This window comes from Primulina huaijiensis, chromosome 2 (genome assembly GCF_012295235.1).
Source record: "Primulina huaijiensis isolate GDHJ02 chromosome 2, ASM1229523v2, whole genome shotgun sequence".
NCBI classification, from domain to species: domain Eukaryota; kingdom Viridiplantae; phylum Streptophyta; class Magnoliopsida; order Lamiales; family Gesneriaceae; genus Primulina; species Primulina huaijiensis.
This window is the reverse complement of record NC_133307.1, coordinates 331015-349809: the sequence shown is the minus strand read 5'-3', so window position 1 is coordinate 349809 and position 18795 is coordinate 331015. Positions and strand designations below refer to the sequence as shown.

Here is an 18795-nt window from a genome sequence, read left to right as displayed (position 1 = left end):
CTTTTTTGTCATGGGCCTGGGCTTTAGCTACTTGGGCTTGACCTTATCTAATTATTCTCTGATCCCACAAGATGCATGTCTACTTGTGCCGCATCCGAGCGATCAGATGCTTCTCGAGCTCTTTCTCACGTGGAATCAGATTATCAAGCAGTAAAGCACAAGACAGCTTTCTCTATTGATGATCCGCTTGCTGATTTCGTTAGATCATGTTGCTCTCAAGTCACTTCTGCTTCTAAAAAGTTTAAAATTTTAGTTGATATTTATTATTTTCTTTAAATGCACAAGTATTTAACTCTTTATTATTATGATTGAATGAATTTTTTAAATATAAATATAACATTTAATAGATTACTAATCTTAGTTATAAGGCAATTAGAATACTAAGACCACAGTAGCATGACAAAATCGAATGGCAACCACATAGTATATGCATTTTTTTTTCAATTGATGTTTCTTTGACAACGTGCATCCACCAAATCAAAATATATACTATAAATAAATGGTTTTAATACAACACAGCACGTTTCAAGAATTGGTAAAAAAAAAAAAAGGAAAGAAAAAAATATCCAATGATCTTTCCATATATTTTTTTCCCATCTTTCTACACCATAAGCCAACGACTGGCAGCTCCATTTTTTTCAAGAAAATTGAGATACTAGCCTCCAGATAATTAGGCAACACCGCCAACATCACATCTTCTGTCATCTTTCCGCCTATTAACTTATGCGAGGTCAGTCCAATTGTATGTACGTAAAATGGCATCGCAAGATTTTTCGTGGCCATGGTTTTAAGTTCCCAAGAGCAACCGAAAAACATCACTCAGTGAAATGACACCTTCTACTCGCTTACTTCCAGCTTCCACAATGACAAGGCGTCTCACCTCTGGAAAACAAAACAAAAGAAAGCCACCAGAAAGCCATATAAGGAGAGGACAAGAAACATAGACCAAAAAATATAAAGATGTACTACAAATATTGAGCCAAATATACTATTTCCAACACAATTAAATTGTTAGAAGAACAGTATGTTAAGAAAAAAAAACAAAAACCAACCCGGTTTGGATAATCTCTCCATGACCTTATATAGAGGATCAGAGCGTAAACACATGTGACATCTTTGGCTCGTGTATCCATAAGTTGAAAAGGGGTCGTCTCTGTACTGCAATGCCTATAATTCCAACAATGGACGGTCATGAACAAGCAGACAACATCAATTCATAGTTTAGCATCCAGTTAATAAAGGTCGCAACCATTTTCTTCCACGCGTTTCAATTTCAATAAACTAGTTCAAAGTTTCTAGAGACCACTAAAGTTTAAATCAACTGTAGTTAGTTCCCCTACATTAGTAATGTGAAGTCCCAATATCATGAAAAAACAAGAAACCTAACAGGATTAGAGCCAGTGCAGATAATAGCTCCTGTCACAAGCTTGGAGCAAAGAATTAACAAGCAGTTGCCATTTTATGATTATCTCCCAGCAAAAGCATGGATTCATTGAATTCAAATAAAGTTCCCACCAGTCAATGCTTTTTTCTCGCAAGGAAAGATTTAGAAACAAGCTGTTTAAATGCTTGGAAATAAAAGTTTATAAACTTGACCTTTCAGCAGCATCCAATGCCAACTGAATGATAGTTCATACCTGATGAATAGTTGTTTCTTCAAGATTAATGTGCGTATACAATTTGTCCTTGGTCAAAGACGTTATATCACTGCTTGAAAAATCAATGAACACTGTTATGCAATGCTGATAAGTGATATCAACCGTAGGCAACACACACTACCAATTGAAAGATGACTGAAATATTTTACTAACCTTCGAGAGTATATGTCCAATAATGAGTCATTATCATCAACAATAGGAATCGAACTAACTTGTGCTGCAATAAATAAAAGTGATTTCTGATATCCGAATTAGCAGCTTCAGTTCGTGCCATATCAAATGGCTAGGGAATAACATCTTCAATGTACGTAATAAAGCTTTTATACTAATTATAAAGCAATCTGATGTAGTTATCATTTCAAGGAATTGATTTATGGGATACCTACATATTCTATCACAATTTTTTCTCTCTTTTTTTTCCAGATGTAAGATTAAACATTCTCAGAGCTACCTAATTAGGCTCAAACGACAAAATCAAAGATGGATAAAAACATGAGCATGCAACTAACAGAATTGAGAAACTCATTCCTTGTATACCATTAGGAGAACTCAGTTTCAGAGCATTCACATTGAATGATCCCTGTTCATAAAAAGATAAATTCATCACAAATAACTTACTAATTTACTGAATATTCAAGCCATTTCCTTGGAACAAAATCCAGTCTCACATGCTTCTAATTAAATAATTCGTAATAAGATCGTAAAAAAAGTACATATGGGTCAAACAAAACTTACTCAGCCACACTAAAACGGCAACCATTGTCGAGGGGAGTTCTCTAACAATTACCAGATTTCAATTGAAAATTTGAAATGTTTAAGAATTCATAATAAATTAGTTGATGCACATGTGAATTATTTCAGGACAAGGAACGCAGTTGGCAGATCGAATTAAGGCAACGATTGAAGGGATATGGACCCATCTAAGTTGCTCTCCATTTTTTAGAGTACTAGCAATTATAAAGATTACTGGCTACCTTGAATTAATAAATTCAGTGCTGTGCTAAGTGAAGCACTTGGTCTCAACAAAGCCAGCGGACGCCCCTTCGGCTCTCCAATTTTGGGAAGCCAAGTGCCAACAGGGATTGCACAAATTGGTAATTGAAGTACTGGTAACAAGCTTGTTGAATTTTTGAAAAAACGGCATATACCTGTCAGAAGAACAAGATCACAACAGAATACACACACCAGTTATTTGACCTTTTCCTCTTCTATTCTAAAAAAAAGAGATTTTACACGTCATTTTCTAAGCAAGCACAAATGTACAAGATGATAACATAAGCAGCTGTTTCAGTTTCTCACATTTGAGTATCCCTGAAAGAGAAGCAAGATATAACAGGTGTTGGTTTGAAGCATCCTCAGAAGGAGAATGGATAATTGGAACTGTGGCTACACCGTTTTGCAAAATCTTCAAAGCAACCAATTTCAGACTGTCATCTGGACCAGCCTGAAACTCATCACGTCAACATAAATAATAGTCCATCTGCAAATAAAATTGCACAAGACAAGCAACCAATGGATTGCAGATGACGATAAAATTCAATTGCATCTTGCACCCGGCACATGTTCATTATATAATCTAATCTGCTAGTCTAGCTATATAGACTGAAATACTTTCCTTAATGTCATATCATTGTAGTAATACAAGACCAAACAAAAGCAGAAGATAACAAATGCTTTTAAGAATGGTGTACAACTTCAGACTTCAGGCTGAAAAAGTTAGAAATAATAATGAACTTATTTATCTGTTTGTAAATTAGTTTTGGGTGTGATGGTTTACAGCACACAAAGTTATTCCAACACAACAAAAAAAGGTACTCCAACTGTTATTTTCATTCAATTAAAGAGCACCAAAATTTTTTGTGGCAGGTTCCAGTACAAAATGTAAAATCTAGCATCCAACAATACAAAATCAAGACTTACATGCACGAGTTGTCTAGAAACTGCACTCCCTCGCCCATCAATACGATTGTTCATATATAATTTAGCTTCTTTCCAAGCAGATATAGTGTGAGTCTCAAGCTCTTCCTCTGTTGGGCTGGAGCCATGACTGCCAAGCTGCCAAACCAATTGAAAACATTATTTTGAAAATAAAAATAGAAAATTCGAGGTTTCTCACAACAAAATCTAATAAAACGCTCAACATCATAGTTGTCAATAGTGAGCATAGGAATGCGAAGCGAAGCCCCGTGGCTACAGGGCGCTATGCGCACTGAACTTCTAAGTAGCAAGTGTTATCGTCGCTATCATTGCGATAACGGCGCTATCGTAAAGCAAAGCTAAATAACATTTTTTTAAAAGTAATGCATGTGTGTAGGCCCATTTTGCACAATTTTTAGGCTCGATTTGCACAATTTTTAGTCATTCTATTTCAATTCAACATTGCTTCTCCTTTTCTGTTTCGATCTTTTCCGCTTCTCCCAATCAACCCTAGCATAACCCTACAATTCTCCATTGTTTCTCCTCTTCCGTTGCTCGTGGCTCGCCGGACTTGTATAAATAATGCAGCTTCATTCCAAGAAAAATGAATAGATTGGAGCAAGAACGCCTGAATGTTTTGGTGTTCATTAAGTACAACAGAGCTCTGAGGCGTAAATATGATAGTCGTGATAACATCGATCCTATCATATTGAGTGAAGTAGATGATGACAATGAATGATTGGTAGGGAAATTGGAGGATGAAGAGCCTGACTTTGTTCGTGATGGTGATTATTTGACTTGGCAAGATGTTGCAGATGTTGTTGGAGTAGATGAAGCTCCTTATACATTGAGGAAATCCGAAGAGGCCTCGAAGGCGTCCCCTACATCTACGCGGGCCTCAAAGACAACCACATCTACACCTACTGGATGTTCGAAGGCGGCCACATCTAAGTCTAGAGGGAAAAGGCCAATAGGAACATGTACAACACTTAATGTCATAGATGAAGAGGATGAATTCGACTTTGATGAAGAAAGTGAAGAAGATGATGATGCCGAGAGTTACACAATTTCAAATGAAGAAGATGGTCTCGATCTTGACGAAGAAGATGAAGATGAATTTTAGATTATGTTTTCCTAGTTTTAGAATTGAAGTTTTATATGTTTTGAACTTATATATTTGTTACTTAAGTATGAACTGTTGAATTGATATCACTACATGCTATATATTATATATTTATATATTTGTAACGTTTTACTTTCAAATAGCTCTCGCTACGTTATTCGTCATGCGCTATAGCCACGGGCAACCTTTGCGCTACGCATGATTGACAACTATGTTCAACATCGTTATCAAATAACTGATAAGTTGTTAATTGCTTACCATACACCAACTATAGCAATCAATTCTCCATTCACATATAAATTATGAAAGAGTACCAATGGAATAACAAATTGAGCAAGTTCTGGTCTTGCACCAGAAATTATGAGAAGGTGTTGCGCGAGGAAAGCATCTAAAAATTTATCTGACAAATCATGTACCATAAGTTCCAGTACTTTCATAACAAAGACAAGCGAACTTTAAGGCATAGATTTCTAAAAACTCAATAGTATGCTGAGAAAGACATGCTACAATTAAAGGATGATGACCATCAAACCAAGAACATCAGAAATATTCTAATCATGGAGCCTAATATGATTTAATATTCAGTAATGCATTAATAACTTTGAAACAAATCGACTCTCCCTTTGTGCTTCAGCCTTCAAGCACTAAGAATAGCATACAATGTTATTAGGTGTACTTGTTACATGGGTAATGTGACCCTTCATGATATCAACAAACATGTCCTGGATGAAGTTGGTTAACTCATCTAATAATTGAAAAGGGCAGCAAAGGAAGTGGATCTAAAAAAAATCGATCATCTTTCTGATACAAAAAGACAACTTTGGAGCTCAGTTTGTACCTCCCTCATAATCAAAATAAAATCTAGCGCACTGAGAACTCCAACAAACTTTCCCTTCGAGAAGTCCCACAAGGGTGCCATAGAGATTCCCTGCATCAAATCATTTGGTTCGGAAGCATGATGCATGTAGCAGAAAAAAATTGGTAAACAAAAGCATCGAAAAAACAGTACAACAGAAACATTCAAAACGATTTTTTGTAGGCAGACATTAATACAACACTTTTGGTTAGTACAGACAATATGAGGAAACTACAAAAATGAGACTTCTCAGCAGAACTTTGTTTTTAAGAAAATGCATGTGCAATAATAGTTAGTGTTAAGCTATCAATTTTTGTTCTATACGCAGAAAATGTCAGTACTGGGATTCAAACTTAAGGAGCAAAACTGGGTGACTGGTGTTGTAAATGAAAATCAGTGCTTGTTGTTTATCAAGGCACAAGCAATATTGTCACCTTGAAGTGTATCGATATTTTCAGCTATTAAATATACATCTACGATTATCCAGGTAGTTACGTAATGGTGAAGCAGATAATCTGTGCTTGTTGTGTATCAAGTCACAAGCAATATCGTCACTTTGTATGAAGTGTATCACTGTTTTCAGCTATCAAATATACATGTAACAATAATCCAGGTAATTATGTAATGGAGAAGCAGATAGTCGATGTTTGTTGATATAGTAAACCAATAATAGCCCGTCCAGTGGGCCTTTGAAATAGCTCCAATGTTCAAATAATATCAAAAGGTACCTGCTCATGCAAAATATGAAATGCTTGCTTTACAGGAAGATCCACATCCAAAGCAAGAACCTGCAAACAAATTCCATTTTCATGAATGAACAAAAAATGTTGACATGCATATGAAAGTTAACATCAGGACAAATAATAATTGCTCAGACCTTTCCTGATTCAGGAAGTAACTCATATGCCATGTGAGAAGACAAGAACACAGCAACACGATGCTGGGACATCACCAAATCTGTATCTGACATCGTTGGAAATGGCCCGTTCGATGCTCCAGCAGAGGAGCGAATCTGTGAATGTGACAGTTACAGGCTAATTTTTCTCATGATTGATCAAAATAATTTTCGTTTTATTATATATCAGTACCAGAAAAGTTAGACGGTGGGAACAGCTGAAAACAATTAGATACAAAAACAAGATATCTTCAGACTAAGAAATGCTAGAGAATAAAAAATTATCAAATCCGAATTCATTTCCCAATGATTAGGTTAAACTGTAGCAATGAAGATTAAATAATACTAGAAAACAAATAAACAAGAAAAATATGTCAAGCAACTAATTCTAGCACACCCTAAGACTGCGCGGACTGGAAAGGAAATGGTGAATATTGAAAAATAAATGAATCAATGTTCTTCCATACTTGATCGGAAAAAGGCCAAAATTAGTTGCCACAAGTTACCAAAACAATAGCTCAAGACCTGAAGATGTAAAAAAAGGGTAACAGGAGACACTCATGATAAATGTAAAGATGAGAGGTGCAATCTCATACCACGTGCTGAAGTGCCACGTTATCAACATCCATGCTTGTTCCAGGGCCAGAGTGGGGCACTTGAGGGCTTAATAATGCAGGATGATATTCAGATTCCCTAGTCAAGAGGATAGTATTTACAATTCCAATATTACTGCTGATAAAAGGCTGGTGCTCATCATGTCTCCATTCACCATCAACAACGAACTTGAACTGCAAGAAACAGTATTTTCCATATCACAGATTTCAAACAGCTAGCACTAATCTATACTGAGACTGAGGCATATATTATCAAGTTCAATCAAAATTAAAGCAACTCATTAACATTATTTTTTCTTTTTGCAGTATATGACTCATGGTTCTTAATGGAGAATTCTAGTTAGAGACTAGTTAACCGAGTGAGACATCTCTGGATTACGCTATTTCAAATTACTCTGGCTAAAATATCATGTATCACTGGCTGCTCAAACAAGCACAGGCACCAACGTTTAGGAAGAGTACAAGGATTAAAATTTCAGGCTGGATTAGCTCATTCAACAGCACAAATCATCATTACCAATGTTCTCCTCCAGACCATTAAGCAATTCCCTCATACGTACATTTATTCCATGAGGTTTCAAAGAACCATCTACAGTTTGGAGAAACCAGAGTCCCACTATTCACCAGATAGGTTCGAACGATTAAGCCATTTATTCTGTATATAAACATGTGCCCAAGTAATTCATGATACAAACTACCCGAAATCAGCACTTTTAAGATTTGCCTAAAAAACAATTTAACAGGTATTAAAAGGCTAAGGACTAAAACTTATTGCATCTCCCAGCCAAACTAAGATAATCCTAAAGAAAGTGAGACTTTCTTTAATTCCTGGTAACGTAATATCAAAATGCAAAACCAACCTGGTGATAACCCTGCGGTAAGCTACAAATTGTCTGAAACACAGTAGGGCAACCCTCAACCGGAGTCATAGGCCATGGCGTCCACCTTTCGCGAAAAGCATACGACACTCCGTCAATTATCACAAAAGTGGCAAAATAAAGGAAATGCATAACCAAATTCGGAACTGTATAAAAAACTGTAAGTACTCAAAATATGGTACATTGACGTTTGAGTTAATTAACTCTCACCCAGTAAACGAGCCACTGATATATACATCTCTCCCACCGTAAGGCCACACAAAACGTGTGGGAATCAGCACCATTCCACTTTCATGCTCATAATCCATACCGCAGAAAACACTGAATCTAACCCCGAAAAATCCTAAATTTATCCGTAAAACATCACCCACATAGCCCCACAACAAGCTCTGTTGTGATTCAACAGCAATACGAAATCATGCAACAACCCAGAAACTCATTCAACAAAACAGCCCGAAGCAAATAAAAATTATGGCGAATGCTGCCTCAAAAATAACAACTTGATGCAACATCCACGAATTTTGCATACGAAAACCACGATTTCGCGGATTAAGCTTTGAAGAAGCCACCAACTGTAAAATTTAGAAGGTTATAACATGCAAAAGAGGCATCAAATTGAAATTGCAGGAAAGCATTTGAAATCGAGAAGAATTGGGCAAGTGTTGTCAGTGGTAATCAAAGGAAAGGGAAGGGGGGGAGGGACGGATATTAGTTGAGAGATAATTAACCCTAACATCTATTTATTTATTTATTTCTTTATTTATTTATATATTATTATTATTAATAAATAATTATTATTTATTTATGATGTATATAAATAATAAAAAATTAAATTTATATTTTGTTTCCAAGAAGTGATCTTGAGCTTCAACTCGGTTTAATCTAATAAATCCAATTTCAAAAAAATTATAAAAAAAAAATTGCGTGTGAAAATTATACGTAAAATGTTTGTATTTAGTGTTATTTCAATCTATTTCCCCACGCAAGATTGTTCGATTTGATAATTTTTTCTAAACTAAACATTACTTTTTAGTGATGATTTGCATTGAACTATTGAGTTTTAAGTTTTTTTTAAAAAAATTATTATCTTATTTATTGAAATTTCCATATTTTGTAGCTATATTGTTTTGTTTGTACCAAAGACAAAACGATATGACCCAAATAACATTTTTTCGGACATTTTATAGTATAGGATTTGCCCAATGTGATTTATTTAATTATCGTGGTTTACAGACTACTTTATTAGTGCGAGAGTTTACATAGTGTGAACTAAAAAATAGCAATTGCAAATTTTAGCTTAATAAAACAACAGAACCAATTATCGTTTCGACATAGTTTCCCGATTGAGAAAAACAGACAATGATATTTTTTTAAAAAATAATTTAATGATCGAAGAATCTATGTCATGGAAAAATGTTCAAAATCGGAGAACGACGTCTAAAAGCAAATGATAACATGTGTATCCGACCTGAGAATAAGAGCATAATCCGACTTGAATCATTGTAGACCTAAGCCCATTTACAAAATTAATGAGCTCATGTTGGATACAATTAATCTAGAGTAAGAGCCAAAACCTCACACAAAAGCCAAACTGATCTCCGCTCTGGAAAAGTATCAAAAGAAGAAAATGCCCGAACAACTGATTTAATAACATTGTCACACAAGCTGAGCCCATATCAAAGACATCTGAGCCGAGCTCGAGCGAATACAATGATAAATACAGGTAAAGTCCATAAACGTGAAATACTTGGACCAAACTTGTATGATAAGGATGAATCCCAACGATATCGAGATATATTTAAATTTTATAATCTACCACAAATAAGATCATATTAGTACAAATCTTGCCACAATCTCGTATTCTAAAGACTTGTATTACTATAGTTATTTTTATGCAAGGTATCTAGCTCATCTCAACTCTATAAATATCATGTACCTCACATGATTTTATACATTCACTCAACATTACTCATTATACACTTAAGTTTTGTCTCAGTATTAACTTAAGCATCGGAGGGGCTATGTTAGAAACCATTTCGGCGCCCTTTAACTTTTGTTTATCTATGCATATCTGAATCTCTGCTCAGCCCACATCAAATCAGAAAGGAGCACTTGGCTTGCCAAACATAACCCAAGGTAGAATTTTTGGTTACTTCAATTGACATCATCTGTGAGAAATTGAGGAAAATAGAGATAAGATGGTTAGAGGAAGACATGCAGGTCGTGGAAGAGACCATGAAGTAAGTCAAGAGAATCAGAATTAGGAAGAAAATAATCAAGATAATAATCTACCCCCGCCTCCTCCAGGTTTCAATATCACATATCTTACTGTACTAATCACGGCCACCGTAGAGCAGATGTTGGCTCAAAAGCACAAGAATAATCCACCTTCTCCAAATCAGAATGCATGTATTGAAGAGAATAGAAGACTATATGAGGAGATAAAGAGTTTGCAGGAGACTCGGGGTGGTCGCTCTGAGCCGTCCCCATATCGATGTATGTCTTAGCAGTTGAGCTCCCCTAACATTCTAGATTTCACAATATCGGGATATACAATTGAAAAAGAGATCTAGAAGAGAACATCTCCTGATTTGAGAATGTTGCTATATCACATCATTATGATGACCCCATCAAATGTCAGGTCTTCCTCAACATCCTAGTATTAGTAGCACAGCAATTGTTTAATCTAATTGAACCATGAAATACCCAATCATTGTAGGATTTTGGCATAATCCTATTGTATCGTTTCGCAAGCAACAAGAAGCAACCGTTGACCACATTAAGCTTTTTCAATATGAGAACAAGAACAAAAATGTATGTGCGCTTATATTCAAGTTTTGATACAAGGGTGATGGAAGTCCCTTCTGCAGCCCTTAATTTGATGATCAACACTTTCATTCAAGGTTTAAAACTAGGGGATCTTTTCAAATCTTTGGCAAGGAATTCACCCACAAATTTCGAGGGCTTGTTGGAAAAAGCAGAAAAGTACATCAATATAGACGAAACACATACAACTTGGGTGGAAGAACCCAAGTGACCACCCCTAGCCTAGCAATAGACTAGGTCAAATCACCTCATGTATCTCGGTTAGTACGAGCTAATCAAATGGAGTTTCTCGGGGAGCTCACTACATAGACCCCGTTGAAAGTAAACAAGTTTAAGGCCCTTGAAATTTGTGAGCAAAGGCACCTCATCGAAAGACCTCGTGGAAGTATTGCGACTTTCATAAAGATTATGGTCATACCATTGATGAATGCAAGAATCTGGCTCAAAAAATTGAGTGTGTTATCCAAAAAGATTGAGGAATGAAAGCCATCTTGGCTCGATCAGATAAAAGTCACAGTCCTCCTAAGAAGGCTCGGGAAGAAAGAAATCAAGGAAATTGGGGAAGAACACCTGAGCTGCATAGAAGAGGAGCTCAGGCGTCGTGCCGAACAACCAAAGGGTAGCCCCCAAAGAACAACCTCCATCCCGAGGGGTTGTAAACATGATCCCTTGAGGACCTACTAATGGGTACTCCAACATAGCATGGAAATCAAGTGGTCGGAAGATGGAGAATGCAAAAATAAGTGATAGGAATATCTTAACCAAGCCAGCGATATCGTTCAGATTTGAAGATATGCAAGGATTTTCTGACCCGCACAATGATGCATTTGTTATCCGAGCCATAATATCTAACTATGAAGTAGCTCGGTATTTGTTGGTCCTGGGAGCTCGGTCAATGTACTATTCAAAAACACTATGGATCAAATGGACTTGGGCAAGTATAAGAAGGAGCATGTTGTCACAAACTTGTTTGGATTCACGGGACATGCTGTTAATCTCATTGAAATAATCGATTTACATATATCTTGGAGGATGAGGAACCAGGAAAATGCGGATTGTTAGCTTCATCATTATAGAAGCTCTCTGTACTTACAATGTGATATTAGGAAGGCCCGTCATGGCTATTTTCATGAAAGTAACGTCAGCCCTATATCAAAAGATTAAGTCTTTAGTTGGAAGAGCAGTTGGGGAAGTTAAGGGTGATAAGAAAAAAAAAACTAAAAATGTTATGTGGAAGAAACTAGTAACACTGAAGGTATCTAGAATCGAGCATGTGAACTATCCCGTGCAACGAGAGCATGATCATTTGAACTTAATCGGGAAAGCAGTCTGTTAGAATATTTCATGTTGGAAATCTTGATTTTGATGTTAACAAAACCTGTTATTTTATTTCTAATGAATTTACCTAAGTGCGCAGAAAGCTGAAACTGATCAGGCTTCGAACTGATCAGTTACCGAGCCAAAACTGAAGCAATCGAGACGCAAACTGAAAGTACCAACTGATTGACTGAACTGAACCAGCCTAACTGATATATCAAAGAACAGTTCAGCTGATAGGTGATTCAGCAGAAGATCTTCGAAAGCCCGGCCAGCTGATGAAGAGTTCAACTGATGAAGAGCCCAGCTGACCAGTTCAATTGAATCAGTGAAATCAGTTCAGCTGACGAGCCAACTGATTTCACCACATCAATTCAAGACCAGTTCAGCTAACCAGTTCAGAGCATCAGTTAGGAGCCGACCAGTTTGCAGAACAAGACAAGCTTATCTAAGTGGAATCCTCATATGCCCATTAAGGAAAGCAAATGTCTGATCAAAGGACAATAAATAAACGTTGCAGCAGAGCTTAAATCCAAAATGTTCCAGAATAGATGTCGGAAAGTACAAGACAAATTACGAGGAACGAATTCAAACTGCAACGAACATATTTGATGAGTCTTGGTGTACGGTCACATTGTCTCTATAAATACAAGATCAAGACCATCAACAAATAGAGCGTGTGGAAAAAGAAAAGGTGTGGAAAAACAAGTGTGTATCAGCTTACAAGAAGCAAACAGCCCAGATTTGATGGAATACTTCAACGTGTTATCAGCTTAGATTAAAAGCACAATTCCATTAGTATGTGAGAACACTTTTATGTTGTATTTATAGATCAGTTCTCACACACACACCATCACTCACATATACACAAAGAATCGAGCTTATTGAATAGCTGAGTGAGTCTTGCACAAAGACAATAAACTTGTGTATGTAGTATTTAACACATAGATATTAAACAAGTGTTGGTTGGAAGGTGCTGCATTCAGTCTAGACTAGGAGTTCAGTTAGGCAGTAGCATAAGTTCTAAGCTGAGTGAGTTTGTACAACGTTTTGTATAAATCAAAGCCTTCTATTGGATCCTACCCGAGGCGGTAGAAGGGGTGACGTAGGAGCAGTTGAAGTCTCCGGACATCCATAAACATATCTTGTGTATTTAACTATTTAAATTTTGTTTTAAACTGATTTGATCAGTTCGAGCTAATATCAGTTTGGTTCTCACCATAACTGACTGATACAAGCAAGAACTGATCCCCCCTTATTTCAGTTAATCAGTTTACACAAGCTAAAAGTTTTAAGTTGATTAGCTTTCTTAACGAAGGATTATTTCGAGTATTTTCCGGTTGGTTTGAAAACCAAACTCGATTTAATTCATCGGTGTTTACATTCTAAGAACACAAGCTGTTGCAGCTCATTGAGAATATTGTGTTTGAAGCACCTTGTAGGTGCTCAGAACTGATCCCATCACAGCCCAAGTCGCTACGAAGGAAAACTGTGAGAAAATTATCAAATATTCCTCATCTGTTGTGGTCAAGATCACCAAAACCCCAGCCAAACCCCTAAAAGTTCAACTGTTCATATGTCTAAGGAAAATAAATATGTTTCACCTGGTCGGCTTCTGATTTCACAGGGGTTCTAAAGGATTTCATGGAACGCTAGCTGAATGTATTGAGTGATTTTGACCTGTTGTAAAAAAAAGGTACTTTGGTTAGAAAAAAAATGCGGTCATTGACTCATTCGTGAGAAAGTGAAGGAATTTTCGAAAGCCGGACACATACAAGAATTACAATTCCTGAGTTGGTTATCTAATGTTGTCCTCGTACCCAAGTCTCCGGGGAAGCGGAGGATGTGCATAGACTTTCATGACCTTAATCGGGACTGTCCGAAGGATTGTTACCAGTTTTTTTTAATCGAAAAATTAATTGATTCTACCACTGGATATGAGCTCTTATGCTCTTTGGATACTTACCAAGGGTACCATCAAATCCATTTGGCCGAGCCGGACATAGACAAGGTGAGCTTTATTACAAAAGATGGGAAGCTTTGTTATGTTGTCATGGTATTTGATCTCAAAAATGATGAGGCTATATACCAAAAGCTCGTGGACAAAGTATTTAAATATCATATCAATCGTAATGTGGAGGTATATGTTGATGACATCCTGGTTAAGGCTAAGGTAGCAGATGAGCTTATCACTGATGTAGAAAAGAATTTTTCTAATCTTCGTAATTATAGACTGAAGTTGAATCCCAGAAAATACACTTTTAGGGTTCAGACGAGAAGTTTTTTAGGTACATGAGTACTCAATGGGGCATCGAGACCAATCCAGAAAAAGTCCATGATCTGCCATTATGGGACCTCCTCGAAATATTCATGAAGTGCATAAAGTAATAGGATTGATTGCATCCTTATCAAGGTTTTTAGCCCGATCTGCTGACCAAAGTCTTCTGTTCTTTAAAGAATTCTGAAAGCCTTTGAATTTTTAATGGAATGCAGAAAGTAAGCAAGCTTTTCAAGAGAAAGTTTTATCTTTGTGGCTTATTCGTTCTCAACAAGCCCACCCGTGGCAAAGAGTTATTTGTATATTTAGCAGTAACTGCTTGAGCAACAATCTCAATATTGGTTAGAAGATAGGATTCAATTCATCATCCTCTTTATTTTGTTATTCATGCCCTTAATGGGGCCGAGTTGAACTACACTACTCAATAGAAATTGGCTCAGACCTTGGTCATTACAGCTCAGAAGTCGAGGCTATATTTTCTATATCATCCTATCACGGTACTCACTAAAAGTACTTTGGGAAGAATTATATATTATTAAGATGTTTTCGGAAGACTCGTCAAATTGTTAACTGAGCTCAGTGAGTAAGATATATGAAGTTTCAGCCTTGAGCTACCATTAAAGCCCATGCATTGGATGATTTCTTGGCAGAAGCAATTCAGATAGGTGAAAAAATAGTAGAAGATTTTTGTGGCAACTCTTCTTTCCAAGCAAGCAGTGGGGTTTACATCTTCATGATATCACCTTGGGAGAAAGAAACAAGCCTAGCTATAAAATTGGATATTCAGACATCTAAAAACAAAGTAGAATATGAGGCCCTTCTGCTAGGGTTGAGGGCCGCTCAAAGTATACGAGTTTCCCGAGTCATTCTATACTCAGACTCTCCGCTTGTGATTCCACAAAGCATTGGAAAGTTTGAGTTGAAAAACAATAAGATCACCAAATATGCACAAGCCTTCAATCTATCTCAGGTAGCCTTTGTTGATCTCATTATACAGCATATCTCTCGAACTGGAAATGTACAATAATATAATTTGGCTAGAATGACCAGCTCCCTTGTTCGACCTATCAGCTCGGAAGTTATCGAGCATACAAAAGAAGTCACAGCCGAGATAAATAAAAGAGATTGAATGTATGATATTTATCAGTATTTACACTACGAAATTCTCCATACTGATCAGATAAGAAAGTGGGAAACCAAGAGAAAAGCTATGCATTTTGTTCGGATAAATTACTGTACAAAATGTCCTTTTCCAGGCCACTTTTGAAGTGTGTAGGAGGTGAAAAAGCTTATTATGTTCTACGAGCAATTCATAAAGGATGTTATGGGAATCACTTGGGTAGCATGGCTCTAGCTAGGAAAACTTTTCTGGCCGGATTCTTTGGCCTATTTTGAAGAATAACCAGATAGTTATAGTAAAAAAATGTCAGAATTGTCAGTGGCATGCTAAGCTTCAATGGAAACTGGTCAAGCTCATGAAGGTTGCCATCTCATCTTTCTTTTTTGACCAATAAAGCCTGGATATTGTCGGATGATTCTTTATGGTGATGGGTGAAATAAAATTTTTACTCGTCCTTGTGGATTACTTTTTCAAAAGGGTGGAAGCCGAGTCGTTGGCTTGGATCAAAGAGAATGAAGTGTTAACCTTCCTCTGGAAGAATCTTTTTTTTCTCTTTGAGATATCAAAAAGACTTATTTTTACTAATGGAAGAAAATTATGCGGGTTTAAAGTACGGACATGATGTAGAAAGATGAAAAATAAAACAAATGTTTACTTCAGTGGTCTACCCACAGAGCAATAGACAATTAGAGGTTACCAAAAGATCAATTGTGCAGACGTTGAAAGTTAGGCTCGAATCGGCCAAAGGAAAGTGGGTGGACGAGCTCCCAAGTGTTACATCATGGTATATGGTGCGGATGCAGTTTTACCGATAAAAATTGGTCAAGACAGTGTCCAGATACTGAGTTATGTGCCAGATAATGATGCTTTATGAGCAATGGACTTGGATTTGATGGAAAAGAAAAGGAACCGAGTAGCTGTGCGGCTCGCTGCTCTTGAAAAAAAATGGCTCGGGACATTATTCAGCCCAACACAACTTGGAAACTACAAAATCCCGATCAGCTAGACACACTATTAAGTCCAACACATCTTGGAAAAATACAAAAATCCGAGCAATTCAACACCTTATGTAGGACCGAGCGCCTGCCGCTTTACCAAAAGTTATAGCTGGTGGTAATGGTGTAGCTCAAATCTTTCAAACCGCACAGCAGCTCAAGCACCACGGTTTGATCGCTCTACCAAGCAGGGACAATTATTGCATCTAACACCTTATAATCCAAAAACAGTTTTTTAAAATAAAAAATCTCGACTAGCTCAACACGTTATTGAGCCCACACAGCTTGGAAAATTAAAAATCCTTAACAACTCGGCATATCATAGGCCCAACAATATTTGGCATAAATGTTAGTTCGATCATCTTGGAAATTGATGAAAATTTGCTCGGTTTTACATAGAACAAAATTTTATGTTTTACCATGGTGAATATTTTGCTCATGTTATAGATTTTATACTAAGAAAAATCTTAAATTTTACATATTTTCCGAGTAGGTACCCTCCTCGGATAGGAGATTCAATAATCAATATTTAGTAAAATTTACCATTTCATTTTTTACTTTGGTCTTAATACCATGCACGGATTATAAATTAAACACACTACTCGGAATATGTTTTCAACACTTAGTAAAAGTTTGACATTTAACATTTTGCTCGGGTTTGAAGTACCATCCTCGGATTATGATCTCGGTATTTAGTATTATTCAGACGTATAATGTGCTCGGCTAAAATTTAAGATAAGATAGCTTAAATAAAATGTGTATTGCATTGAGAGAAACATAATTATTACAAAAGATGAGGAAAAAAAAAGAACAAAAGAACAAATAACATGAACTATGATTGATCGGCGTTCCTCGACTCCTCGATATTTTCCTGGCTAGAAAGTTCACCCTCCTCGAGCATATCCTCAAGGGCCTTATCTATATTAAGGGAAGAGGTTGGACGCTCTTCTTTAGAATTATCATTGGTTTGGAACTGAGCAAACAGACCTGTAAGCCTTACTCGAAGCACTCTTCTGGCTTTTCCGAATACATGGCTCGGGAGGAGAGATGACTTGAGTCTCGGCTTGCTCGGCCTTCTTCCTCTTCAGAGCCTTGAGCATTTTAGCTCTCATGATTCAGTCGTCTGCACAAAAAACAAATTGGTTAGGTTCGTTTGGAAAAAAATGTAAAGTCGAATAAGACGGGAACCTGAACCCTATTTACAGACCCTTGTTTGCACAGAAACCAAAGTTTCACAAGACATCATCCTTTATAAAGCTTGTAGTGCATAAACAAATGGAGGACATTGTGGCCAGCAAATTGGGAAAATGATGAATGGAGTCAAGAGCAGGAGATGGCCGAATTGTTACCTCCTCAGGCCAGTCCATCTTGCAGACCCAGACCTCGGGGAATCGGACAAATAAGAACCTGTTCGACCACTGTTTGTGAGAGGTATCACGAAAATTGGCATTTGGTTCAGATGTTCATATAGAACCGACCCGAGGCCACTCTCTTAATACTTACAAACTTAAGGAAAAGAGCTACACTAATGGGGACTAAGGTACCTAAAAACGCCTAAAGAAAGAAGGTTAGAGTAGAAGTTCGAGACCAATTAGCTCGGGTAGATACACTAGTGTTTGCACATTTTTTGGGTGAGGCGGGGCACACGAAACCTAAGTCCCATGTCTATTTTGTCAATGTAAAATGTGTAGAAACCTTCAGGCAAGTTATGTGCCACATCATCAATGTCAGACATGTTCAATTCAAAACCAGCTGGCATGCACGAACTTTATTTAACTTCATCTCATTTTTCAGGATCTAAATAAGGTCGCACAAGTCATGCGAAGGAACCTCAGCTGCCCTCACGCAAGCTTCCTTGGACCTAATTTTCTTAAGCCTCCTAGCCTGTTGTGACTCCTGCTCGAAGCTTGACAAGTGCTCAGAAGAAGAGGCAACATCTACATACTCTGCTACCTCACTACTACACTAGGGTTGGGACTAGACAATTTTTTGGAAATGGAAGTGACTTACTGAAAAAATAAATAAAGCAAAGGAGAAATAGAGAGGGAAATTCTGGTCGTGAATGGCTTTTTCAGTTCGACAAGATAACGACACAAGAAGAAAAAAATGAAAATGACATGAAAGAACCATATATTTATATGGGAGTTCATATGATCGAAATCGTGCAATTGGAAACAATCTGACGACACGGATTTGAGCAGGAGGCTGGGTAGACTCCTCGAGAAACAAACCATCGGGAAATCTCAGTCGTACACATTATTATCTATGGTGGAGAAAATAAGCCCGCGCATCGGGATCTTGATCGTTCATTTTTACAG

At 37.0% G+C, this 18795-nt stretch overlaps 1 protein-coding gene across 2 annotated transcripts; it reads right to left on the bottom strand.

Moving 5' to 3' along the window:
• Positions 1-445: 445 nt before the first annotated feature.
• Positions 446-8668, bottom strand: LOC140962554 (sucrose nonfermenting 4-like protein). Of its 2 annotated transcripts, XM_073421508.1 has the most exons (13): positions 8152-8666; positions 7924-8008; positions 7046-7237; positions 6432-6566; positions 6283-6342; positions 5537-5626; positions 3579-3713; positions 2958-3102; positions 2633-2806; positions 1812-1875; positions 1638-1707; positions 1053-1167; positions 446-882 (listed from the first exon to the last, which is right to left on the bottom strand). In XM_073421508.1, exons 1-13 carry the CDS (start codon positions 8247-8249, stop codon positions 788-790), a joined length of 1458 nt encoding a protein of 485 aa, XP_073277609.1. In that variant the 5' UTR covers positions 8250-8666; the 3' UTR covers positions 446-787. The 2 variants fall into 2 exon arrangements, 1 of the variants encoding a protein (XP_073277609.1); XR_012172579.1 differs by lacking the exon at positions 446-882 and having other exon boundaries at positions 1812-1897; positions 2626-2806; positions 8152-8668.
• Between the last annotated feature and the right edge of the window lie 10127 nt (positions 8669-18795).

Coding starts and splice junctions, on each gene's coding strand:
- LOC140962554 (XM_073421508.1), bottom strand. CDS start 8,249: ATGGATTATGAGCATGAAAGTGGAATGGTGCTGATTCCCACACGTTTT. Junction 6,567..7,045: donor ACGTGGCACTTCAGCACGTG/GTATGAGATTGC, acceptor TCACATTCACAG/ATTCGCTCCTCTGCTGGAGC. Junction 3,103..3,578: donor TTTCTAGACAACTCGTGCAT/GTAAGTCTTGAT, acceptor GATGAGTTTCAG/GCTGGTCCAGATGACAGTCT.